This window comes from Choloepus didactylus, chromosome 7 (assembly GCF_015220235.1).
Source record: "Choloepus didactylus isolate mChoDid1 chromosome 7, mChoDid1.pri, whole genome shotgun sequence".
In the NCBI taxonomy this organism is placed as follows: domain Eukaryota; kingdom Metazoa; phylum Chordata; class Mammalia; order Pilosa; family Megalonychidae; genus Choloepus; species Choloepus didactylus.
In genome coordinates, this window is record NC_051313.1 from 119,935,572 (window position 1) to 119,961,996 (window position 26,425).

Consider the following 26,425-nt stretch of genomic DNA (forward strand, 5'->3'; position numbering starts at 1 on the left):
CTTGGAACAATGCCAGAATTTAATTGCCATCAGATTTCAAAATGAAAAAGGATTTATATGCAGAAAATAATGGAAAGAGTGGTTAACCCTTTTATCTCTGAACATTGACTGAGATAAATTTCCAGCTGCTGTTCTTTATTTTTAACTTATTGGACCAATGTTCTATATAAATAATTAAGATGTAACCAAACAATCAACCTCAGTACTGTCACTACAATATTATAGTCTGCAAATGTCTTCTGTTGTGTCAGATACCAGTTTTTAGTGAGGTATTTCTAAGGCACAGAGTAGAAAACAAAATTGGTAAATTACTCAAGTTCCTTACACTGTGATTTGGAAATGATAAATCTTTATAGAATGAGACCTTTTTCAGGGCTAGCTTTTTTATTGGGGAAAAGGGGGTTTCAATTTGTGTTGGTAAGGATTGCGTTCTTCTTTAATATTGCTTGCTTTTCCTCTGGCCACACCATTTTGAACATTAACCAGAGTACCTCTACTCTTAGCAAACTCTGCAGTTTATTACAGATTTTCTAAGTATATAAAATAAGCCTATGCAGTTCTTAAGGGAGATAAGTGGGAAAATGTTCATATTTAACATGAGAGTTTACACTGAAAGAAGCCTCTGAAACTTCTGGCCAAGTATAGGTAAATGTCTTAAGCATAAACTTGACTAGCTTGCTGTTTGTCTCTGAAACATACTACATTCTTAGAATGAGAAGAGCAAAACAGAACAATTATAGAATGATCTCTTACATAGTTTTCATTATTTTTAATGTCAGGTCTTCAAAAATGGAACAGTTATTTTAATTGCCCCATAATGCAAACTGTACTTTTGTTTTGTTTTTTTAATATGGAACTTTAAATCTAGTTTATGTTTTGTCTGTCAAAATTTGAACTGGAATTTCATGGATATAATTTTTCAGTACTTTGTAGATGATGATAAACAGTTTTCAGATCTACTTAAAAAAAAAAAAAGACATAATCATCAAATACAATGCTTGATCCTAAGCTGGACACTGTCTCCTTAACAAAATAAAAATAATAAACCACACAAAACATTTTGGGGACAGTGAAAGAAATTCAACTATCAATGGAGTACAAGGTAACACCAGGGAATTATCATTCATTTTCTTAGGACTGATAATAACATTGTGGATATGTAGAAAAATAGCCTTATTTTTGGAGATGCACACTGAAGTATTTAGGGATAAATTGTCATGATCTCTGTAATTTACTTTGAAGAGATCCTGCCAAACTACTTTGGAATATTAATACATATATTTTTGCCATATTTTCAAATATGGAAAAATGACAATTACTGGATTTAGGGGGTGGGCATGTGGGTTTTCTATATACTATTATTCCTACTGTTTTATTTTATTTTTTATCTTCATTTTATTGAGATATATTCACATACCACGCAGTCATACAAAACAAATCGTACATTCGATTGTTCGCAGTACCATTACATAGTTGTACATTCATCACCTAAATCAATCGCTGACACCTTCATTAGCACACACACGGAAATAACAAGAATAATAATTAAAGTGAAAAAGAGCAATTGAAGTAAAAAAGAACACTGGGTACCTTTGTCTGTTTGTTTGTTTGTTTCCTTCCCCTATTTTTCTACTCATCCATCCATAAACTAGACAAAGTGGAGTGTGGTCCTATGGCTTTCCCAATCCCTTTGTCACCCCTCATAAGCTACATTTTTATACAACTGTCTTCGAGATTCATGGGTTCTGGGTTGTAGTTTGATAGTTTCAGGTATCCACCACCAGCTACCCCAATTCTTTAGAACCTAAAAAGGGTTGTCTAAGGTGTGCGTAAGAGTGCCCACCAGAGTGACCTTTCGGCTCCTTTTGGAATCTCTCTGCCACTGAAGCTTTTCCTACTGTTTTAAAAGTTTCATAATAAAAAGTTTAAAAAGTAATTTCATGTAACGCTAGAGGAAACCAACCCAGCATGGAGCCCCGCCATTTCCGCCATTCCTGGTGTGGTGCTGGGGAAGGGGAGGGCCCCTTGGAGACGGTTCCCACCTCCGGGTTTACTACCTGACGTCAGCACAGCATTGGAGATTATTGACTGACATCTTTATCTTCACTACATTCTTTGGAATTTAATGGTTTGATGACGGGCAATAGTCAACCTAGAATAGGACCTGACTGGGGGTGGGGGTGGGGCAATAAACTTCAACATTTTAAGAGTCAGCAGATACTTTAGCTTTTATGAAAATATCTATTTCCTTATTCTTTGGGAAATAACCATCACAGGGCAATAATGGGAAAATCGGATATTAGAGGGAAGTAAAGTACTGCAATAAAAAACAGACAAACAAAAAAACCTGATAGGTCTGAGCTGTTCACAGAGCTAAAAATGGCGCCCTCCCTTATTGTGACTGCTGCTTTATGACAAACGGGCCGGGGAGGGCAGCTCTTAACAAGCAGTGCCTGGAGGTTGAAGCTCTCAACAGGCAGTGCCTTTATGTTTCATAACTTCCTTTTCATATTGTTTATCTTTGATTCCTCTGCTCCACATAATGGGTGAGGTGGTTTATTTTTCCAATTCCCTAATTCTGTATTCAGTTGTGTCTGGTCTATTGTTTAACCTGTTTATTGTGCTTCTTATATATTTATTTATTTGTTTATTTCAATTCTAGAATTTCTACTTATTGTTGTTTCTTTTTCAAATCCACCATCTCCTTCTTCATAGCACCCTGTTCCTTTATCTCTTTTGAACCCCTGCCTCCTTCCTCCAACACCTCCCGGAAGATGCCCTCTTATCTGAGTTTCTTAGCTATAAACTCACCTGTTGTGTTGCCTCTGCCAACTTGCTCCCTGAGGGTGGGGGTGGGGTGAATTTCCTTGTGTTTTTTATTCTGCCTTATCTTCGAAACCGTTGTCTTCCAAGGGAGTTCCTAGTGTGAGCTCAGGGACATGGAGGTGTCCCTGTGGGTGGTTTAGCTTTTGTCTTTGTCAGCCCTTTGGGATTCACTTGCCCCAAACCATGTTTTTAAGTTATTAAGAAATATTTCAGACACACACAAAAATATGAATAATTATTCAGTGAGCACCCATGCACCCACCACCCAACTTGAGAAATAAAATATTATTGTTACAGTTGGAGCCCCATGTACCCCTCCCTGACTGCTTCCCTCCCCCTACCCATTCCCCTGTCCCAGCCCAGGTAACTGCCATCTTAAATTTAGTTAGCAATCCTATGCGTTTCTTTCTACTTGTGCTTTTTTGTATTTAATCCCAAACAATGTATGGTTGTGGATGTTTTTAAACATCATATACTACATGTATATTCTGTGACTTTCCAGGCTTTTTTTTTAACATTTATGTTTGTGAGATTAATCCGTGCTACTATATTAAGTCATGTCACAGCTCCATGTAGCATATCACTGCTCTGTGGTATATGGTATTATATTCTATGAATATACTACAATTTATCCATTTTCCTGTTGGAGAATATTTGGGTTGTTTCAATTTTTTGCCATGACAAACAATACTGCCAAGGACTTCCTTGTCCATCAATCCAAGTGTACACATGCAAGTTTCTCTAGGGTGTATTACCAGAAGTAGAAATGCTGGGTTTAAGAGAATGTGACTCATCAAATTTAGTAGCTATTGACAAATTGTTTTCCAAAGGGATTGTATAAACTTACATTCCCACAAGCAATATCCAAAACAATCTTTAAGTTTATTTCTCAGCTTTGGGGTGTCCTAATTATCCAATGATGCAAATCGTATCCACCAGCCAGGTTGGCACAGGTTTGGGTCAACCCTACAGACCAAGGCATGTGACTGTGTCTCCAGCCAACGGGCAGAGACTTGACTCCCTGAACAATGACAGAAGGCTCCCACCAGGCTCCATTCTATGTCGCTGGGTCCCATGAGTGGAGAGTTGGAAATGAGGTCAGAGAGATAATGAAGCCAGAATGGGAAGATCTTTTCAGGCGCCCCTGGAAGGACTTTGGCTTTTACTCTGAGTGAAATGGGAGCCATTGCAGGATTTTGAGTAGAGGGAGGACATGACCAGGTTGGTCTTATAAGGACCCCCCTGGCTGCTGTGTGGAGAGAGACTGTAACACGGAAAGGGTGGAGGCCAAGAGAGCAGTTAGGAGGCTGTTGCTGTCCTCCAGGTGACAGCAGATGGTGGCGCCCAGGGTGGAGTAGCAGTGGAGGTGTGAGACCAGTCAGATTCTGGTGTTATTTTCAGGTACAGCCTGCATGATTTGTTGACAAAGTGGATACAGCACATGAGAGTCTGAGGGCAGGCAGGAAGACTCGCAGTGTTGTGACTTGAGCCTCTGGCCGGGTGCACGTGTTTTCTGGAGGGGCTGGCACACTGGCTGGTGGCTGAAGGTTCTGGGAACAAGAGGCCTGGGGACATAGGCCCTGGGAGCCTCTCAGTCGAGCCACAGTGTCTGCTCAGAGTTACTAACACAGGTGGGGAGATCCTCCTGGTGGGGTGGGAGGGAAGACTGGTTACCTCTGAGGTTAACTAGTGGGCTCATCCGTGTCCAGCAGGGCAGGTCCTCTGTAACCAGGGGAGCCCTTAGGAGAGCAAGGGACTGTCAGCATCAGTCACTGTTTCTCAAACTGTACATCTCACCCATTTGCAGGTCATGGGAAAAACTGAATGGTTCTCAACCGGCATTAAAGAAAAAAAAATTATTATGGAAATTTCCAAACAAAAAAATTTCCAAACAAAAAAATGTATTAATGAACAACGGTGTACCTAGCACTCAGCTTCAAAGTCATCAACACTTGCCAATCTTGTTTCATCTATCCCTACCACTCCACCTTTGTTTTTTATATTTTGGGTGATCTATTTTAGAGCAAATCCCAGTCTTCATGTCATCTCACTCAGAACTACTTCAGTGTTCAGTTGGCATTTTATAAAATGGTAAAGAACAGAATAAAAATATTAGGATGCTGTGTCATATTAAGGATAAATGCTGTTTAATGACAACTTTATCTAGTGTATGTGTGTGTGTGTGTGTGTGTATTTTCTGTAAGAGTGCATTTGAGTGTGAAAAACCCTGGCCAGTGTAGATTACAGGAGATGCCGGGGCTACACAGGTATTGGCAAGTTGGGAAAATGGCACGTGCGTGCATGCGTGTGCATGTGTGTGTGCGCTCGTGTGTTGTACCTTGAGAGGGGGTGTGGCAAGGACATAGGAGAAAGGGCAACAGGTATAGGAGCTGGTGCCCAGAAAGGAGACCCCTCAATGGGGAAGGCTTCCTGGAGAATAAGGGTGGTCCTGAGAACCCCTTCAAGTGAACAGGAAACACCAAGGCTGTTGGTTCAGAGGGCAACAGTCCACCGTGAGGGGTGCTGGGCCCCAGCCTCTCCCTCCTCCCCTCCCTCTCATGTGGGAAAACATCATAAACTCACATATTTCTTGTCTATTTATTGCCCGGATGTGGAAATGGAGCCAGGTGGGGTGAGGAGAAAAGATACCGTGTTTCAGGGCCTTAACCTGGTGAATACAAGGTACAACATGCTCAAGAAATGAGAGGGATGCCTTGACCCGCACTTTCAGGAGTGAAATACACTTAATCCTGAGGAAGCACTGAGGGCTGTAACCCTCCTTCCTTTTCTTTCTTCAGATCTTACAGACAGGCTAGATGACCATTTTCCAATTACTGTGTTCAATTACTTTGAAACAGTATAATAATATTCTTTTTCTTTAGTAAACTTTGTTTTTTGAAATGTTTAAATTAAAGAAGAGAAAGACGGGAGGAAATGGTTAAATAGGGACTTCATTATTGGTCATCACTTCCTAATTCTTGAAAAATAACATGAGACCTGCCTGGTTGAGTGTGTGTGTACAAATATTCAAATAATGAAATATTATTCAGCCATAAAAAAGAATGAAGTTCTGACACATGCTTCAACATGGATGAACCTTGAAGATATCATATTGAATGAAATAAGCCAGACCCAAAAGGACAAATGTTTTATGATTCCAGTTATATTAAATATCTAGAAAAAGCAAATTCATAGAGTCAGAAAGTAGCATCTACCAGGGTGGGTGGTGGGTGGGGAGTTATTTCTTAATTGTACTGAGTCTCTGTTTGGGGTGATGAGAAGTTTGGGTAATGAATGGTGGTGATGGTAGCACAACAACATAAATATAATCGATGCCACGGAATGGCTTACCTAAAAATGGTTAAAAGGGCAAATTTTTTGTTATATATATATATATATATATATATATATGTCACTGTAATAATTTTTTCAAGTGTAAAAAATAAAGGAGGGTGGAGAGATTGACTCAAGGACACAGGCATACAGAAGTTTTCTTCAAAGTTATTGGCAATATTATAAAGCTGGTTGATGAGTACACTGGAGATGTTTTATATTGTATGTATGTGACTTTTTTTCCAGACAGAAATGAACATGAATCCTAGTTCTGGCTCTGATAGCTCCTATCTCTAGGAACTTCAGCAAATTATTTAACTTCCTTGAGTAGACAGTATCTAATTTGCAAAGTTGATAAGGATTTAATGAGGTGAAGCATGTGCTAAATGAGATGATGATAATAATGACGATGATGAGGATGATGATATGGAATGATATCTGAAAACCAAATAGACCTATGTGCATGGAAACTTTCATCATCAGATAGGAGTACATTCTTAGTGGAAACGATTTAAACAGGGAGCTCCATGGAGTAAGAAGTACAAGTCTCCCCCTACCCCATTCCAGTCCCAACTCCCTCAGCAAATGCAAGTTTAACTGGTAATGGACTGGTAGGTGTCTGTGGAGATGTCTTGATGGAGTTCCTATTCTGGTGCCAGACACTGTTCCAGAAGCTGGGTTACAGAGATTAATAAAGGCATAAGAACTTGCTTTCAACTCCACACCTAGTGGGAGAGACAGACATGTGAACTGATAGTTGAAGACTAGGGCAGTAAGTGTTGTAATAGATATTACAACAGACATAGTACTCAACTAGGCCACACCTGGGGGAGGTAGGAAATGAGCTCAGCGAGTAGATTATCAGTGGCTCCCTGGGGACAAACAGGCCCAGCCGTTCTCAGAGGTCCTTTCTGTGCCCTGTGATGGGATTTTGAACCATGGAATTTTTCTTTTTGAGGGGAGAGGTTACTGAAGTCAGGGAGTGACTACAGAAAGTTTTGAGGAGGAGATGGTGAGAACCTGGATCCTGAAAAACAGGTGGAGATATGACTAGGTTCTATTAGGTTTTGTACAAAAAACAATTACAGATCCCTGGTTCATGGGAGAAGGCAGGAGAGAAAGCTCAGGGTAAAAAAGACATATTTCTTGCCCTTAAGGAGTTTACAAACCAGACAAAGAGTTCAATAAATAATTTAAACACAATTTAAATACAAACACATTAAAATATTTAAATTATTTAGATACAATCAAATAATTTAAATATCACAAATAATTTAAATACTCTACTAAGTAATGATAGAATTTGGCCCAGTGCACTTATTGGGAGACCAGTTGAAGGAATGGTGCCTCGGGACATTTGAAAGATGCATAGGGTTATCCAGATAAAGAAAAGGGGGAAGAGTGTTCCAGCTGAAGGTTCAGGTATTGCAGAGGGACAGCAAGAGAACATTGAATCCAATCATTTTGGAACACAATGTTTAGGTGGAGTTGAGACTGGAGAGAGCCCTGCAGCCAAGCCTTGGATAGTCTCACACTCCCTGCTAAGGGATTTAGATTTACCCCAAGGGAATTAATTGAAGGGTTTTAAGCAAAGGAGTAAAATACCTGATTTGCCATATTACTTTGCCTTCAGCATAGAGGCTAGAGCTGATGAGGGACAAAGCTAAGGTGGTGGTAGTTGGGAAGGAGAGAAGATAAATTCAAGAAATATTTACAAGATAAAATCAGAATTTAGTAGTTGAATAGAATGTGGAGCCAGGGAAGAGTTGTCTGTGATGCAGTTTTCTGGCTTGGAGGACCACGTGGCTGGTGAGGAGGAGCCAGTGTAGGGGCAGAGGGGACTAGGAAGTGGTTCGGAACATGTTGAATTTGGAGATGCCTTTGTGAGATCCAGGTGGATGCCCAGCAAGATTTATTAGTATGAGACTGAAACTCAGGGTAAGAAACACAGGTTTGGGCAGGTAGGTAAAACCGTGATCAGTGGCAAGATCACCCAGCGAGAGAAAGTGGAGTAAAAAGAGGCTGAAATCTGATAATTCCAACATTTAAGGGACAGGGAGAGGGAAGAAGAGGTGCCCACAAAGGAGACTGGGCAGGAATGGTCAATGTAGGAGAAGGATCAGGAGACATAAGCATCATGGAAGCTAAAGGAACTTTCAAGGACAAGTGATCAACAGCCTCATGAGGACCAGTAAGATGGAGACTAGTATCTTTCCTTGGGATCTCTCCACACAGAGGGTGCTGGGGCTTGGAGGGGACCACTTCAATGGCATGATGGGTGGCAGCCAGGCGGCACCAGACCGAGGGATGAATAAAATGTGTGGATGACTTACTCTCTTTAAGGAACTCTGGTTGAGACTGAGAAGAGGAATTGGGGGTGCAGAGTGGAGGGAGGATTAATTTTTCGTGGGATTAAAGAGACTGGAGCCAGTTTGTCGTCTGAGGAAGAAGCTGAAGATAGAGGGGAGAGGAATACAGGGAACAGTGAGGGTTAAGGTCAGAGAATGGGTGGAAGGCAACAGATTTGAGAGCACTGGAGGATGCCTGACCCTCTGAGATTGGGGGAAGACGAGGAGGATGGTGGTGTGGGTATTGGAAGAGTTCACGTCCAACTGTCTCAACTTCAGGGAAGTTGAGGTAGGGGTGATGGGCAGGTGGTGAGGGACCGGTAGGTCCCTGCAGGGCAGGAAAGGGAGAGTACAGGGACACTGGAGTGGAGGAGGGGCAGCTGTGACGAGACCATGGATCGATGGCTCCAATTCACAAGGCCCCCTGGACCTGCACTCAGGTGGCAGAGGGGAAGGTGAGATGGGGACACTGGGAGGGTGATGAGGGAACTGAAAGGGCAGAAGTAGGAGAGGGGATGGGCATGCCAGTGACCCAGGACAGCAGGTGGGGAGGGGGCTGCAGTCACTGGTTCTTCAGCAGAGGAAGATCACGTCATTGGGAGCAGATCATGCAGGGCCTGGATAGGTGGGTAGATGACACTTAAGGTGGTAGGAAATAGGAAGTCGTCCTGACTTGTCCAGTTGAGGGACATAACCAGTGTGAGGAAGTTAACCTGACAGTTGTGTGCACCCATGAGGGATGGTGTGGAAGCACAGACCAAGTAAGGGGATGGGGGAGAAAACTCAGACAAGGGAAAGAGCATGGGCTTTGCCATTAAGACAGATGTGGGTTTAAACTCCAGCTCCTCCTACACAAAGTGTCACAGCTCTGCACCTGTTTTTAGACCTGAAAAATGAGTTAACAGGATCTTTTGTGACTAACATTCACCAGGTAACAGCCCAGATACATATCAGATGCTCTACACCTGTTAGTCAGGAAAGCCACCAGGGAGGCTGCTACAACTGTCTAGGGAAGAACAGGGGGCTAGGTCAAGGCCAAGGCTGTAAGGGTAAAGATGTGCTAAAGGAAATGCCTTCAGAATGCGGAGGATGGAGAAGAAAGTTATAGGTGACTCCATGGACCTTGGTTCCAAGGAACACGTGACAGCAAAAGATGAGAATTTTTTAAAGAAAAATAAGGGCAGAACAAGAGAGCAATCAATGTCTGATGTTTAAAGCCTGCCTCCAAGAGGAGGGATTTAGAAGTAACTGGCATGGGCATCAAAGGCACCAATTTTAACAAAGGACATCAACTCTCCCCTTCAAATTAACTTACCCTTTTCCATCCGGTTCTCTTGCCCACTTTAATACAGCAGATAGCATCCTAACCAGCAGCCCCCAGCCTGACTTCCTCTATCTTTACATGGGCCATTCCTCTGGTTGCCCCACCCAGTAAATGGCAATTAATGCCCCATCTTGTGACAACTGAAAATGACCCCCTACACTTCAAAAAACCTTGGAATGGGGGTAAGTGTGCTTCAGTTTCCAATTAAGAACCTAAAGTGGAAGACATAGAATCCTAATCCACACTTGGGAGAAATCTTTCCTAGTAAGTCTGAATGATAAATCAGCAAGGTGATATTAGTGAAATAGGCAGGGAGCAGGTCCCCAGACAAAAAAACCTTTTGTACTTTTGAGGGGTTTTAATTAGTTTTAAATGTGTGGGCGTATACACATACACAGGGAGGGCAGTTTGTGGAGAAAGCAGAGGCAGCAAATGGCTAGAAATAGAGTATATAGGTAAGTCAGGCTATAAGCCATGTTAAAAGAATTTGGTTCTTGTCTCAAGAACACTAGGGTATCAGTAAAGGGTTAAGAATTTTGTCAAAATATATTAGTATTTTAATCCATGTTGTAGCTCCATTTGTTTGACTGTGAAAGCAGCAGTGTCAAGTGAGTCAATTTTACAAGATGAACTGATATGCAAACTATTGAGCAAAGCATTACCATCCAGGCTAGTGAGAGCAGGTTGAGAAAATGATCTTTTTTACTTCCCTAAATCTTTAAGATTGTTTTCACTGAGACAAAACATATTTGCATTAAAACATTTTTATTAGAATCTGTTTGGTAAAACCGGACATGTGTATAAAACAAATATAATAAAAATTTAAGTTTGTATCCAAAAATTCCGAGGTAGTTTTTACAGTCAAGTTCTCACGTTGCTTATACAGATAAATACAGTCAAGTTCCTAGGATCAGCCAAACACTAGATAGGATATTCCTTGTGTCAGCAAAATCCTGAAATTTCATAAAAGGAACATGTGTTAGAATCCATGGACTACAGTTAACAGTACAATTATAAAAATGTGCTGCCACCAACTGAAAATTGTTCACACCAATGCAAGACAATAAAAGGGTGGTACATGTAATTCTGTATTTCATATGATTATTCTGTAAACATACTTCTCTAATAAAGGAGAAAAAAAAAACCCTGAGGGCAACTCAAAGTAAAAACAAGAGCTGGGTGGGCAGGGGGTTGTCACAAGTCACAAGGGTCAAGGAGTTAAGAGTCCTCAGGGAAAAGCTCAGAGACTAGTCCAACCAAATCATCATTCCCACTCTGGGGCTGGGAGCCAAAATGGACACTCACCGCAGCAGCCAAAGACGTGTAGCTTTCCTCTTCTTGCAGATAGGTAGAAGGAACCATCACCACAAGGTTTCCCAGCCATCCCGACATCACTTCTCCAAGGAGGTAGAGATCCCAAACCTTAGGCCTTCAGGCATCAAACTAATGCAGTCTCCAGGAAGAGACACTGCCCCTGCCTGGGCATCCAGAACTCTCACCCTAGAAAAACAAGATAACCAATGAGAAGATGGACATGCAGAGAAAAACTGAAGGCTCCCCTATAGGTCCTTGTCAAAGACCCAAGTATCCTTTTCCCCAAATGAGTCAGAATTTGTTATTGACATCAGTACCAGCATCAGAGACTCTAGTCTGAGAAATCATCATTCCCAATTCAGGGACGGAAGACTTGGATCAAGAGAAACCAAAGAAATTGGCCACAAGACATGTAAAGATCTAGCAAGTAAGTTCAAGGATGGGAGATTTGGGAGAGTAGGAAACACAGAACTGCAGAGAATAGTACTATTGGGAGGGAATGAGAGCTTAACCAAAAATATGAATAATTACAAAACATTAATATAATAACTTCAAGATAAACGAAAACAAGTGGTGGAGAAAAACAATCGGTAAAACTTCTGCATTGCTGCACGTGTTCATTAGAAAATACGGGCAGATGCCATAATGCTTCATGGTCTGAGACACTCAAAAGGCTCACAGGTAACACTCACCTTTATTCAAGGACAACACACCGACCAACATCTTAAAGCCAAAGCCCCTAAAATATGGGGAAATAAATACAGAGAATTAATAAGAGTTCCTGGCCATCAAGTTCTTCCAGGTATCAAGGATCCCGATTCAGAAATTTGGGGCTGGGGCTTGTCAGCGCGCTGCGGTGATAGCGTCAGCGAGACACTCAGAATCACCTAGGGTCATCATCACCCCTAACCTCCCCTCAGCAGCCGCCACTGCAGCTCGCAAATCACTTACCCTCGTGGCGCTGGGACTCGCCTGCAGGATTCAGAGCCCTGGGAAGAAAGCAAAAAGTCAGCAGAGGCCGGGGAGACTCGGGCCAAGTTTCCCCTGCCCCAGGCTGGTCAGTTCCAAGTAGTAGCGTCACAGAGAGATCAGAAACTCTAGTCTGTAATGGTAGTTCATCCTTCTCAGCCTTGGACTGTGGTCCCCCTCACCCGGTAGGCCCCTACGGTACCTGCAGGTGGCGGTAGAGCAAAGATGGCGCAAGGGGCCGGGGCCTGCCGCATTCCCTTGGCTCAGGGGGTAACCGCCACAGAAAAGACGGCGCTTCCATTTCTCACTCCTTACAACAGCGTCGCACACGGAGGAAGAAAGGGATGAAACAACTAGGACAGGGCTATTTAAGGCGGTGCGGGTTCGGGGGCCTGACGGGCATAGCTGTCTTCTTAGTTGCCTGGCTTAACCCACGGTATTTTACGCAACGTTCGTTCAAATAGTAATGAAACAGTGAAAGAGAGACTATGAAACTATGTTTCACACTCTTCTGAGCAACTATTCGGAGGTGCTTTGGGAATTTTGAAAGACAAAAAACAGGCGACCTGGCTGGCCAAGCGAAAGAAAGTCCCCGGCCCTGGCGGGACGCGCGCCCGACCGGATGCCCTCCCCTTACAGTATTCCGGACAGTCTTGCGGGTTTAACTGCATGGACTGCTGGGGGCTAGGAAAGATGGTGGACATCGTTGCGAGCCTTTAATGACCCAAGGACTTTTCTCTCTTCCTAGCCCTTCCGATCTTAGTGTCCGGGTCAACCCCGGTTGACGCTCCCTTCAACCAGTGAAATCTGAATCGCTACCCGCCCTAGCCCGCAGACCCGCCAGGCACATTAAACTTTTCCTTTTTGCGTCCATTTCATGAGCAGCGCGTGGCCTGGAATTGGCGGCAGGGAGGTGGAAATGTTCAGTACTCTTGTCATAGGGGCATCGAGGGCGAACTGAGTTGCGGTGGAGGTGTTGCCAGGGTCTGTACTCCCTAGGCTATCGCTTTCGCTCCCTCAGAAATCTTCCCTAGTCATTTGTTCTTGTTTAATCCACCTCAATCCCACTTTCCTGCACCCTTCCCTACCCGCTCGTTTATCAAAGCAGACAGTGTTTGGTAATGTATGTTGGCATCTTTTCATCTTGTGAGAAAGCCACCTATAATTGGATGATTTGGGGGTTAACAAACCACACACAATCAGATTCCTTTTCTGAGTCACATAATTTTAGGTGCCGTGAGAATAAAATTTAGAAGGAGACCATTGTGGGTGCAGGGAAGATAACAGTGTCTTTCAAGAATCCTATATTGTTCACTTGCCTGTTTGACACATTTCTAATTTCTTGGCTCACAGGAGCTGAGTTGCACCAGTGGCAGATAGTACAAAGTGACTGCTTTTAAATTCCTAGATGTGTATATGTCACCTTGGTAGGCAGTGACTTCTCATGTTTCCTGACAAATCAAGAAGTCATGAACTTGACTGTTTCAGCCTCAGGAATTCTCCTTTCCATCCCATTAAGCTATTGCTGGAGATTTCCTAGCCTCTGTCACAGAGGCTGCTGCCGCTAGTCAATCAACCCTTTTAGGGCTTTCAAGCCTTCAGGCTCACACTCACAGCACAAAATCCCTTACTACCAGCTACTTCCCCAGGAAACAGTGACACTCTCCTTCCTCCCTCTCCCACTGCCCATACCCCCTAAAAAGTAAAATCATTGGTTCTGTTGCAATGGTTCTCAACGTTGGCTGCACGTTAAAGGTATCTGGGCACCTTTAAATACATACAAATACCCTGTGGGGAGCAATTCAGATTTCGCTGATTGAAGGGAGCAGGCTGACTGTCTCCGGGGTTGACCCAGACACCAAGATTGGAAGGGCTAGAAAGAGAGAAAAGTCCTTTGGTCATTAATGGCTCGCAATAATGTCCACCATTTTTCCTGGCCCCCAGCAGTCCATGCAGTTGAATCGGCGGGACTGTCCGGAAGGCGGTAAGGGGAGGGCATCTATGGACGAGGCCTGGGCATCTATCCATCTATTTTTTTAAAAGCTGTATATCTATATAGAATCATTTTACCTTCCCCAAATGATGCTATATTGCAACTGGGGTGAAGAACTGTGGTTCTAATGGCTTGAAGCTAAAGGATCTGTTTCTTCTACTGCCTGGCAAATAAAAAAGAGGAAAGAGAATCCCCAATTCCAGCTGCTGCAATTTTTTCCCATAGAGGTTATATTACACAGTGTGGTCAGAGGTGGTATTGAAGTCTACTTATCTTACAAGTAACACAGGTTTTGCCCAGGATCCAGAGAAACTCTTTTAACTATATTCTTTTTTCCTTTACAAATTTTCAAGGAGGGGCTTCCAATACTTTGTCATTCCTAAAATATGTGACTTTCTCAGAGGACGAAGATTTAATGAAAGGTGTAACCATGGAACTTTGATTTGAGTACACATTTCAGGGCTGTTTGAGGAAGGGTATTAGAATCCTCAGGCTGGAGATGACTACAACAGGAGGAATCCACTAGGGAAAGACATGTGAGAGAGATCCATTACCTGGGTCTTCCCAGCTCTATGTCTCCTCTCTTTTCTGATAATTAAATTTGCTTTTACTTTAAATTCTCATTGTTTTTAGATGGACCACAGAAAAAAGGAAGTGGCTACTGATTGTTAAACCATCAGTTGGAACCAGGGACGCACAGCCAAATGCCAACAGTAGTATGGTAGGGACATGTTCGAAGCAATGCAGTTATTTTAGGTTGTTTCTCTTATTCCTTTGTTTTGATTTTTAAAAATTTTTTATAAAGTTAAAAAAAAAACCCATTGCATTAAAAAAATTAGTTTCAATGTAGTTATTTTAGGTTATTTGGTTTTTCTTATGCTTTTGATTATGGTTTAATTTTGTTGGGGTATGATAGAAACATGTTGGAAACAAAATAGTTATTTTAGATTATTTTTCTTATTCCATTGCTTGGTTATGGTTTGTTAATTTTCTTGGGTATAGTAGGAACATGTTGGAAGCAAAGTAGGTTATTTGTTTTTCTTAATCTTTGTTTTGTTTAAAATGTGGGCTTTTTGTTTTTTTATTTTTTGATAAAGGTAAAAAAAAAAGTTAGAAAAAAAACCCACCAACAATACTCAAAGTAGAAAAAACTGTGGCCCCAAGACTGTCAACTTGCTGCTCTGGTCTTAGCCTGAATGTACAGCTGAAGTGACTACTTCCACATCCTGACCTATGAAACAAAGCTTTTGAATACCTAATATAGAGGGTGCTGTGGTGACTGAGATGCAAAGAACCTGGCTCATTCCTCTTTTGCTGCCATGACCCCAAACTCTGAATAGCTCACTGCTGAAGACCTTCACTTTGGAACCTAGCTTGCTTTGAAACTAAGGGTCATTCAGAGGTAATGCTTTGTTTTGAAGGAAGGCAACAAAAGCTAGGAGAGACTATATAATTTACATCTGGTCACACAGCTGATATTTCCAGAGCCAGAGGGTGAGCCCACATCTCATTTTGTCCTCCACCAAGGTTTATAATCCATATAAAAGCCTGTTAGGTGGGGAGTGAGAAATGAAAAGTCAAGGGCTCTGCACACATCAAGAGCAGGAAGGGGAAGAAGCCTTGCACTTTTCCTTCCTACTGCCTCTCCCCTTCCTGCCTAATCAACCCATACCAACCTCTCCTCACCCAAACCCTGTTGTGGCCCCCAACCCTATTTTTCCCCAGAAACAAGCCCCCACCTCAATCAAAATGGACACATGCAATTTTTACCTTCTCCCTAAGACAGACAATATTATTCACCTCCCTCCCACAAGTTAGCCATGCTTTGGATGTAAACCCTCCCCACCCCAAATTGTCCCATTCAGTATCTAAGGAATTCCATGGGATTCAGAGAAAAACCCACTATCCCTATCCAAATACAAAAAACAAACACATTTTTTAACATTTTATTTTCCATTGTTAGTGAACAAATTATAAAATGAAACATTCCCTGAATTTGACATGTGCAAAACAAAAAATTAGACAGAGGGTGGCAGTGTTGATTCATCTGGGAATCAAAAGGGCAGGGGGAACAAGACAGCTTTATAAAGTCAAACACATTAAATGTAAACAATTCTAACAAACACATTGGTTATATCACAATGAAATATGACACTAAAAAAAAAAACAGCTAGTTATCAGCAACTTACAAACTGAACTTCATAATGAACCAAACCAGAAAACTGAAACTAGAAAAATATAGGACAATGCAATGCTCATGACACCCAAACATGTCAAAGAAACACAGGCAGAGGAGAGAGGAGCCCCTAATCCACCTCCTCAATGGTGGGGCCAGACCCAGAGCTCCCCCTGGAGGCCTGAGCCCCGAAGCCACCAGCCCCGGGGCCGCCCGCGCCCTGGTACAGCCCGCTGATGATGGGGTTACACACCTGCTCCAACTCCTTCCTCTTGTGCTCAAACTCGTCCTTCTCCGCCAGGGTGTTGGCGTCCAACCAGGAAATTACCTCCTGACACTTGTCCAGCACCTTCTTCTTGTCCGCCTCGCTGAGCTTGCCCTTGAGCCCCTCATCCTCCACGGCGCTCTTCATGTTGAAGGCGTACGACTCCAGCGCGTTCTTGGCAGACACCCTCTCGCGCTGGACCTCGTCCTCGGCTTTGTACTTCTCGGCCTCCTGCACCATGCGCTCGATCTCCTCCTTGCTCAGGCGGCCCTTGTCGTTGGTGATGGTGATCTTGTTGGCCTTGCCCGTGCTCTTGTCCGTGGCGGTGACGTTCAGGATGCCGTTGGCGTCGATGTCGAAAGTCACCTCGATCTGGGGCACGCCCCTGGGTGCCGGGGGGATGCCGCTCAGCTCGAAGCGCCCCAGCAGGTTGTTGTCGCGCGTCATGGCCCTCTCGCCCTCGTACACCTGGATCAGCACACCGGGCTGGTTGTCCGAATAGGTGGTGAAGATCTGCGTCTGCTTGGTGGGGATGGTGGAGTTGCGCTTGATCAGGGCGGTCATCACGCCCCCGGCCGTCTCCAGCCCCAGCGACAGGGGGGCCACGTCCAGCAGCAGCAAGTCCTGCACGTTCTCCGACTTGTCCCCCATCAGGATGGCCGCCTGCACCGCCGCCCCGTAGGCCACCGCCTCGTCGGGGTTGATGCTCTTGTTGAGGTCGCGCCCGTTGAAGAAGTCCTGTAGCAGCTTCTGCACCTTGGGGATGCGCGTGGAGCCCCCCACCAGCACGAGGTCGTGGATCTGGGCCTTGTCCAGCTTGGCATCCCGCAGGGCCTTCTCCACGGGCTCCAGGGTGCTCCGGAACAGGTCGGAGCACAGCTCCTCGAACCGCGCCCTGGTGATGGACGTGTAGAAGTCGATGCCCTCGAACAGGGAATCGATCTCCAGGCTGGCCTGGGTGCTGGACGACAGGGTCCTTTTGGCCCTCTCGCAGGCGGTGCGCAGCCGCCTCACGGCCCGCTTGTTCTGACTGATGTCCTTCTTGTGTTTCCTTTTGAACTCCTCCACGAAGTGGTTCACCAGCCTGTTGTCGAAGTCTTCACCGCCCAGGTGGGTGTCCCCGGCCGTGGCCTTGACTTCGAAGATGCCGTCATCGATCGTCAGGATGGACACGTCGAAGGTGCCGCCGCCCAGGTCGAAGATGAGCACGTTGCGCTCCCCCTTGCCGGTCCTGTCGAGCCCGTAGGCGATGGCGGCGGCTGTGGGCTCGTTGATGATCCTCAGCACGTTGAGCCCGGCGATCACCCCCGCGTCCTTGGTGGCCTGGCGCTGCGAGTCGTTGAAGTAGGCCGGCACGGTGATCACCGCGTTGGTCACCGGGTAGCCCAGGTACGCCTCGGCGATCTCCTTCATCTTGGTCAGCACCATGGACGAGATCTCCTCGGGGTAGAATGCCTTGGTCTCCCCCTTGTAGCTCACCTGCACCTTTGGTTTGTCTCCGTCGTTGATCACCCGGAAAGGCCAGTGCTTCATGTCCGACTGCACCACCGGGTCTCCGAACTTGCGGCCGATCAGCCGCTTCGCGTCGAACACTGTGTTCTGCGGATTCAGCGCCACCTGGTTCTTGGCCGCATCTCCGATGAGCCGCTCGGTGTCGGTGAAGGCCACGTAGCTGGGGGTGGTGCGGTTGCCCTGGTCGTTGGCGATGATCTCCACCTTGCCGTGCTGGAACACCCCCACACACGAGTAGGTGGTGCCCAGGTCGATTCCAATGGCCGTGCTTTTAGCCATGCCGGACTGCTGCGCTCAGGCTGCGCTGACACTCAGGCCTGGAGGCGACGGAGCGATCGATGGCGAGAAGCTCGGGGCTTAGCTGAAAGCCGGACAGGGGCCTGCTCTCTCGGTCTGCGGCAGTCCAGCAACAGCGCTCGCGAAAAGCGAAAAAAAACCGCAGCTCTGCGATCAGGTTTGCTGCTTCTCCGCGGCGGCGCCGTGCTACCTTTATTGGTCTTCCCCGAGCCCCGCCTTTTCCCTGCTCCGCCAGTCACGGAGCCCAGCGGGGAGGGTGGGTCGGGAATGTTCCAGGGGGTTCTTCTTGCGTCCGGCCCACTTGCGTTCTGGAGCCAATCAGCGCCCGGGGTGCCGCCCCTCCCAGAACTCTCCAGACTCTTCTGGGATTCATTCGACCCGGGGGGAGCCCTGAGAGGGGCGGGGGAGGCGGGGGTTGGGGGAGGGCTTAGCCAAATCCGTCTACCCGTTCTCTGTGGCTGTGCTGGGCGCCAGCCCTTTAGTCAGTTTGGGATTGACCCGAAGAGCCACCGCTGGGGTTGTAATTGTAGGGATGAGAGGCTAGTGGGATTCAAACTAGTTGGGGGTTTACGGTAGGATTAAGGGCTACACACGCCCCCCCCCCCCGCCCGCTCCCCTCGCTCAGAAGCAAGTTCCTGAGTTTCTTTGAGGGGGGCGTGCCATTGGGCCTGATTGGACCGTGACGGTGAGGGGGGCTGCAGCCGCCGGGCACTGAAAGACCGAGTAGCCTGGGGTGCCTGAGCAGTCTCTGCGTCATCCGCTGCTTTTTTCTATCTTAAATTTTAAACTGGGAAGGAGAAGAAAAGGGATAATGCAGTACAATTTTAGACATGATCTTTCACCTGCACAGAGTATTTGGGCAGGGGGTGGGGGTGGGGGGCGCTATGAGTTTTCGAAAGAAAATTGATCAGATAAACGGGCTGTTCTGAAATAGAAGCTCCCTACCGCCGAGGGCGGGTGGGTAGGGCTGGGCCGGCTGGGCCGACTGGGCCCGCCGCGCCCCGCCGCGCCCCCGCGCCGAGCCGCGCCCCTTTGCCTCCGGCTGAACCCAAGTGTTGGGAAGAGAAAATTTTCCATAGAACAGGGAGAGTCTTTAAGGCCTTTTGGGCTTCTGCCTTTCCCTCACACTTCCCAGCCTGCGGTCCTAGCCATCCATCCTTCCGTCCTGCCTTGTTCCCAATTGCTAGGTCAGCCCCGGGTGGAGCACGGGGCCAGGGTCAGCCTTGGAGTCCCGAATTCGGTCGTCAGCTCTATCCCCTGCAAGCCCCCAAGCTGTGCACCGCTTTTAGATTAAATGTAAGGAGGCGGTGGACCTGCGAGGGAGGGAGGGATAGAAGAGGAGGGAGGCATTTCGAGCTACAGTGAGTTCAGAGATGGTACTTTTTAGGCAAAGCGTGTCGGGGTGATTCTGTATGGTTCTAGGTCCGACCCTCAAGTCTCAAATTATTTGGCATGCGCTTAATTCACCACTTAGTCTTTTCGTCTAGATTCCACCTTCCTTCACGTTTTCCACAACCTGTATTAAAGGCAATTACATCTGGTAATTTTCTTTTGCCTTTTGTCCGTTCATCCTTTGTGGGGATTCCAGACCCTTTTTAGGTGCTGCAAATGAAAACGTTAAGGTCATTGAAGCAATAGTACTGGGCTCGTAACCCACGGAAAAAAAAAAAATAGACCCATTACTTCACCCACAGGTCTTGAACGCAAAAAGCATGAAAGCACAAGTTGGGTGAAGGTAGTTTCGAATGTAGGTTGAGAAGCCTGCCTTTGAAACTCTACTCGCTTGGCATTCTCCGCGGGAGTACACACACACACACACACACACACACACACACACACACTCTCTCTCTCTCTGTCCATCCTCAATATACCGTTCCTGTTCACACACACACACACACACACACACACACACACACACACACACACACACTGTCCATCCTCAATACACCGTTCCTGGTAGTTCACTAGTGGTCTCCCAGGCAGCTTTGGCACTGTGAGGGCTCCAGGGCAGCAGCGGCAGCCTGCTAGAAAGACCACACTGCCCAACAGCGCTGCCAAAAGTGTCTGGCAGGAGAGATTTGTTTGCTAGTACTTGTGAAACACTCCCTGTAAATCCCAGAAATTTTGGAAAAATAGATAGATTGTAAAGGTGTAAGTTCTGCATGAGATGGGGTGGGGAAGAACCAATGAAACTTTTATTATGACTCAAATAGTAGATGGGGGAGGCTGGTAATTGTTATGGAAATTATAAGGAAAAACCTGAATTATTTCATACAGGATAGTACTAATCCTTTTGTTTTATTTTTTAGCTTTCCTGCCATCATTTTGAACATGAGAACTTGAACTCAGAATAAAGAAAAAGAACCATGTGCAAATGGAAAAAGAAAACACACCTTTCCTGGAATCCAAAGGTACCCAGTTGTTTGTTCTATAATTTGCTCAGCCTGATCGAAACTGATATTGCAAAGAGATTAATAATGCTGTGTGTGTTTATACGTGCATATAGGCTTGACTTCTTTTATATTTAGATGTGACTCCCTGATGAATCACCTCCTAATCTAGTCAAACTGGTCAAACTTCAGAAATTTTCCACTTCTCTCTGTGCAACTCTCTTGCTGGGGACTCCCCAGACTTCCATCCTCTGTATCCACACTGCTAATACCTCACCTCCTCCTTCTGGAAGCCCCCCTCACCACCAGGTGCCATCATCGGGAGCTCTGGATTAATTCCTTCCTTCCCTCCAAAATCTCCTGAAATTTAGGATACTTCTTTATTGGCTGGGAGTCTAGGGACTGTGTCCACTGTGTCCATGGCGTGGTAGGTTAGGTGATGATAGGGCCACAGATCTTGCTGCAGCAGGAGCAGAAAAAGATCCACTGAAAATGCTTTCTCCATGAATCAGTCAGCTACCCACTGTAGCCAAAGTCAATGGTACTATAATAGACCTACCTTGTGAGTTGTATCTCCTTCTTTGGACTGGCCTAAACCTCTTCTATAATCCTGTTCCATCTCCTCACGAGGAAAGGAACACCTGAATTTTGTCTTTGCAAGGCAGAAACCCAGCCATAAGTTCAACTAGTGTCTTAGGTGGCTATACAAACCTCTAGAGCTTTTCCCGAACTTTAATTAATTTTGGAACTAGGTTTTCATCAGGTTCACTGTTTGGAAACATCGGGGCTCAGGTTCCTCAAGCTGGCAGGACAATCAGGTCCTTTACAGGGCCAAGAATGCTGACTGCCACAGCAGACTGGGGTGGTGGTGGGGGGGGGGGGGGGGAGGTGGAGGGGGGGTAGTCCTCCTCAGCCTTGTGCTGCCGTCTTGTTTCTTCTCCCCCCTTTTCTTCTCTTCCTTTTTTTCTCATAATTTCTCAAGTGGTTACTGTTTTCCCCTCAGTTTTATTGGTTTTAAAACATGAAATAATTCTTAAGTTTATCCAGAAGAAAGCAAGAGATAACTGAGGTTAAATGGGACACATTAGATTATACATGTTACCACAAAAAAAACGTTAAAAAAAAAACAACTACACCCATAGAACTGTACAATACAAAATGTGAACCCTAATGCAATTGCTATTATGATTCTAATATTGGCTCATCAATTGTAACAAATGTACCATACTAATGTTAATAATAGGGAAAACTGGGGGGGGGATGGAAACTCTACTTTTTGCATTTTTTTAAAAACCTACAACTGCTCAAAAACGTAATAAAAAAAAAAAAGGTAACTGATCATGAAATCTAGAACCAGGCATTCTTAACCAAATGGCAAATGCTTCACTGATAGGGGATCCCTGTGGCTATCCAGTAGCTTGGATAAAACCTGAGAAGGGGAAGACCTGGGTTTGCATCTGGGCTGTACTTCTTTGTAGAGGCTGCTCTTCTTTTGTTTTTTAAACTATGAAGTACTTTTAAGTTACCTAGATTATTTTTCTCTATATGCTAATCTCTAAGATAGAATTAACAATACCTATCTCCATGGGATGGTGGCCTCAAGATTAATGGTTCAGGAAGGGTTAATAAGGGTTGCCGAGAACACACTTGCAGTTGGACTCCCTGTCCCTCCTCTCAGGTCTGACTTCCCTGTGTTTCTTATTGAGGTGCTTACAAGGCTGGGGACCACTACCAGGCTATGGCATTACTTCCAGTTTCTTACAGATCTTGTCTTAAGATTCTTAGGCAGAGGCCATTTGCCAAACCCTTTCATTTTCAGAGGGGCGCACAAAGGCTCAGAGAGGTTGAGTGGCTTGGTCTGGTCACCCAGATAATTCCAGAGCCCATGACTGAGCTTGTGTGTGCTCACACTTCCTATTTTTGACTCCTTCCCCCACAGGCTCATGGATCAGATCGTTTTATTCCCTAAATAAAGGAAAACAAGTGGCCACAGGGGAAGAGAGTGAAGAGTGAATAACAAGGGATCTGCGTGCATTAGGGGGGTCGTGACCAGCCAGGGCAGCCGCTCCAGCTTCTGGCTCACGACCATCCCCCCACAAACTCCCACCTTTCCTCCCCTCCCGCATCTCCCAGCCCGGATCCTCCCTCCTCTTCCGAGGAGAATGCTCTGTGGGAAAGAGGGGAAAGGAAAGGGAGCCCATTACTCTGGCAAGCCTGGCGTGTAGTTCACAGAATCTTCTGGAAGTTAAATATAGAGCAGTGACTAAGCTTCTTGTTCTAGGGCGGAGCGGGTTTGGGGGGGACGGGGGCAGACTCGGGCGGGGCAGTTTGTTTGTTGCGGAGCGTTCCTAAGAGCAAGGACAGGGCGCTTCTCACTTTGGGGCTCAGAAAACTGGAGAAAATTCTAGGCTGTGCCCGAAACAGGGCAAAGGAAGGACGGGGCGGGGCTGGCCGCGGAGCTGCCCGGCCGGCGCCTGCGTTTTCTGATTGTTTCTCAAAACCGGCTTGAAGGGGAAAGGAGGAGAAACTAGAGTTTCTCTCAAACTAGCTAATTTGACAGATGGAAAAGTTGGAAAGTCGTACACTTCTCATAAAACCAAGACAGATGAATTGGTTGGCCAGACGCGAGAAGACGCGGTTCCCAGCGCCCAGGAAGCGCGCCCCGCCTGTCGGGTGCTGGCGACGGGTCAGGGAGTGGGTTTGGGGGCTGCTGGGGACCCTCTGCCGCCACCTTCCCGGCCGGCTCGAGTCCCTGGGCCTGTGGGGCGTCTAGAGGCGTAGAACGATCAAGGACCTTCGGGAATCGTTCTGCAGCTCTGGACTCCTGGGCCCTCCCAGCCTCTGGACCTGCCCTCCCCTCCCCCGTTCTTCCCCCTCCGCCAGCTCCTGCTTCTGCCCCCTGGCGGCCGGCGGGGTGGGGCGCGATGAGCTACGCGGCCCGAATTTGCTCCGCTGCCCGACCGAAAAAAAAAAAAACAACCAAAAATGCAAGTCTGTCGACCACGTTAAGTTTAAATGTCTTTTTAATGGAAGGTGCAAGGAGAAAGCGTGGACGGAGGAGTTGCTCCGTCCCTGTGAACTGTACTCGTCACTGTAGAGGGCACCCAAAGGGACGGGATTTAGGGCGGTCCGTTAGGGTGAGGGGTGATGGCACTCACCGTTTCTCATTCCTACCACAAAGATCCCTCCTTTAGAAAGCTCCAGTGCTGGCCCCCGACATAACCCCATCACCACTCTTAGCCCAAACCCATGTTCCTGCCCACTTCCCTGACATTTGTGAAATAGTTAAGTTTTGGGCGTTTTGATATCTTACCCCCCCCTCAATCTTTTGAGGATGCCAGAATTCTCGTTAAATCCTAGGAATAACAGTAAATATATATTATTAATTTAGCAATATCCTGAATTCAAAGACCATAAAAATAAGTCTTATCAGCCTAGTCACATGCTTTCTGAGACCTGGCATAGGTAGGAAGACAGGAAGTGAGAATCGAATCAAGGAAGATAATCTATTTTTAAAAATTTTTCCTCACCCACTTTTCCGCCATGTGCACCTTCCTAGGCCAAAAAAAAAAACGTAAAAAAAAAAAAAAGATTCCTCCTGCTACCGTAAACATCACTTCTTCCAAGGATGGCAGTGTATTGTCTTGCTAATTCTACAGTTCTCAGCCTGTTCTTGACGTTACAAATTTATTATTTTCTAGGGATTCTTTGTCTGCCAGGGCATGCATGCATGGCAAGCCATACGTTATTTTGTATCTTAATGAAGCACCTACTCAGTAACCTTGGATGATCTAGAGGAACTCTTAATTTCTCCAGTCAGGATTATTTCTGGAGATTTCCCTAATCTCTATCTCTTGTGGAAGGTGTTTGGGAGGTCTTTCCTGGTCTCCATCCTCTTCCCCGCCCCCTGCAAAAAGTGATAAATTATTGGCTGAAAGAGTCAGTGTCTGTACTATCCATAGAGATAGATTCATTTTTCATTTTGAGACTTCCAAGGCAAGATAAGATGTCTCTGTATGTGCTATTTTCCTAATAGTGACGTTTCTTCAAAGGCAAAAATTTATTGAGAGATTTGATGGGCTTTGAAGTACACATAATTTCACAACAGGCTTTTATGGCGTGTCGATACATTTATTTGTGTTTTTTTACTGTATCTTTTTTTATTGTGAAAGTCACATAAAATTAACCATTTGAAAGTGTATATTTCTGTGGCATTTAGGATGTTCTCTCTGTTGTGTAACCATCATGCAGCATTTTCTAGTTTCACAACATTTTCATCACCTCCAAGATACAACTGACTTTTTAAAGGGGGCTGATGATGCCTTGATTTTGAACTTCTTTTAGCCACTAAACTGTGAGTCAGTAAATTCCCAGTGTTTAAACCAAGTCACTGCATGGAATTTGCTTTAGCAACAAGGAAACTAAAACAGTTTTTTTTTTTTTTTTTGTACCAGGAGAGTGTGATGAAGCTATTGCAAAAATACCCAAAAATGTAGAAACAGCTTTGGAATTGGGTAATGGGTAGAGGCAGGAAGAATTGTGAGGACATAAAAATGAGTGAGATCCCGGGGAGGAATGTAGACCCGGCATCGTGGGACGGAGAACATCTTCTTGACCAAAAGGGGGATGTGAAAGGAAATGAAATAAACTTCAGTGGCAGAGAGATTCCAAAACGAGCCGAGAGATCACTCTGGTGGGCACTCTTACGCACACTTTAGACAACCCTTTTTAGGTTCTAAAGAATTGGGGTAGCTGGTGGTGGATACCTGGAACTATCAAACTACAACCCAGAACCCATGAATCTCGAAGACAGTTGTATAAAAATGTAGCTTATGAGGGGTGACAATGGAATTGGGAAAGCCATAAGGACCAAACTCCACTTTGTCTAGTTTATGGATGGATGTGTAGAAAAGTAGGGGAAGGAAACAAACAGACAAAGGTACCCAGTGTTCTTTTTTACTTCAATTGCTCTTTTTCACTCTAATTATTATTCTTGTTATTTTTGTGTGTGTGCTAATGAAGGTGTCAGGGATTGATCTAGGTGATGAATGTACAACTATGTAATGGTACTGTAAACAATCGAAAGTACGATTTGTTTTGTATGACTGCGTGGTATGTGAATATATCTCAATAAAATGATGATTAAAAAAAAAATAACAAAGGGGTATATGGGAAAAAATGTACCTATTACAAACTATGGACTATAGTTAACAGTAATATTTTAATATTCTTTCATCAACAGTATCAAATGTACTACACCAATACTATGAGTCAGTAATATTGGGGGGATAAGGACATGGATTTTCTTTTTTATTTTTATTTGTTTTCTGAAGAAATGAAAATGTTCTAAATTTGATCATGGGGCTGTATGCACAACTATGTGATGATACTATGAACCACTGATTGTATACTTTGTGTGATTTCTATGCTGTGTGAATATATCTCAATAAAATTGCATTAAAAAAAAATGAGTGAGATCTGTAGAGAAAATTTGTATAATCTTCGAGAAAACGTACTTTGTCATGAAAAGAATGTTGGTAGAAATATGGATATTAAAGGTACTTCTGTTAAGGCCTTAGAAGAAAATGATGAATATGTCAAGGGAAATTGGAGGAAAAGCGATTCTTGTTTTAAAGTGGCAGAGAACTTGGTTAAACTGAGTTGTTTTTGTTTTTGTT

At 45.0% G+C, this 26,425-nt stretch overlaps 1 protein-coding gene, 1 long non-coding RNA gene and 2 other non-coding genes across 4 annotated transcripts; all 4 read right to left on the minus strand.

The window, feature by feature from the left end:
* Window positions 1–10,579: 10,579 nt before the first annotated feature.
* LOC119539721 lies at window positions 10,580–12,475 on the minus strand. The gene is made up of 4 exons (XR_005217922.1): window positions 12,317–12,475; window positions 12,097–12,134; window positions 11,137–11,884; window positions 10,580–10,784 (listed from the first exon to the last, which is right to left on the minus strand). It is a non-coding gene; the product is annotated as an uncharacterized LOC119539721 (long non-coding RNA).
* On the minus strand, window positions 11,434–11,500 carry LOC119541022. The gene has a single exon (XR_005218158.1). It is a non-coding gene; the product is annotated as a small nucleolar RNA SNORD52 (small nucleolar RNA).
* Window positions 11,987–12,049, minus strand: LOC119541025. The gene has a single exon (XR_005218161.1). It is a non-coding gene; the product is annotated as a small nucleolar RNA SNORD48 (small nucleolar RNA).
* Window positions 12,476–16,039: 3,564 nt separating the features above from the next.
* On the minus strand, window positions 16,040–18,533 carry LOC119539719 (heat shock 70 kDa protein 1). The gene has a single exon (XM_037843437.1). It carries the CDS (start codon window positions 18,337–18,339, stop codon window positions 16,414–16,416), a length of 1,926 nt encoding a protein of 641 aa, XP_037699365.1. The 5' UTR covers window positions 18,340–18,533; the 3' UTR covers window positions 16,040–16,413.
* Between the last annotated feature and the right edge of the window lie 7,892 nt (window positions 18,534–26,425).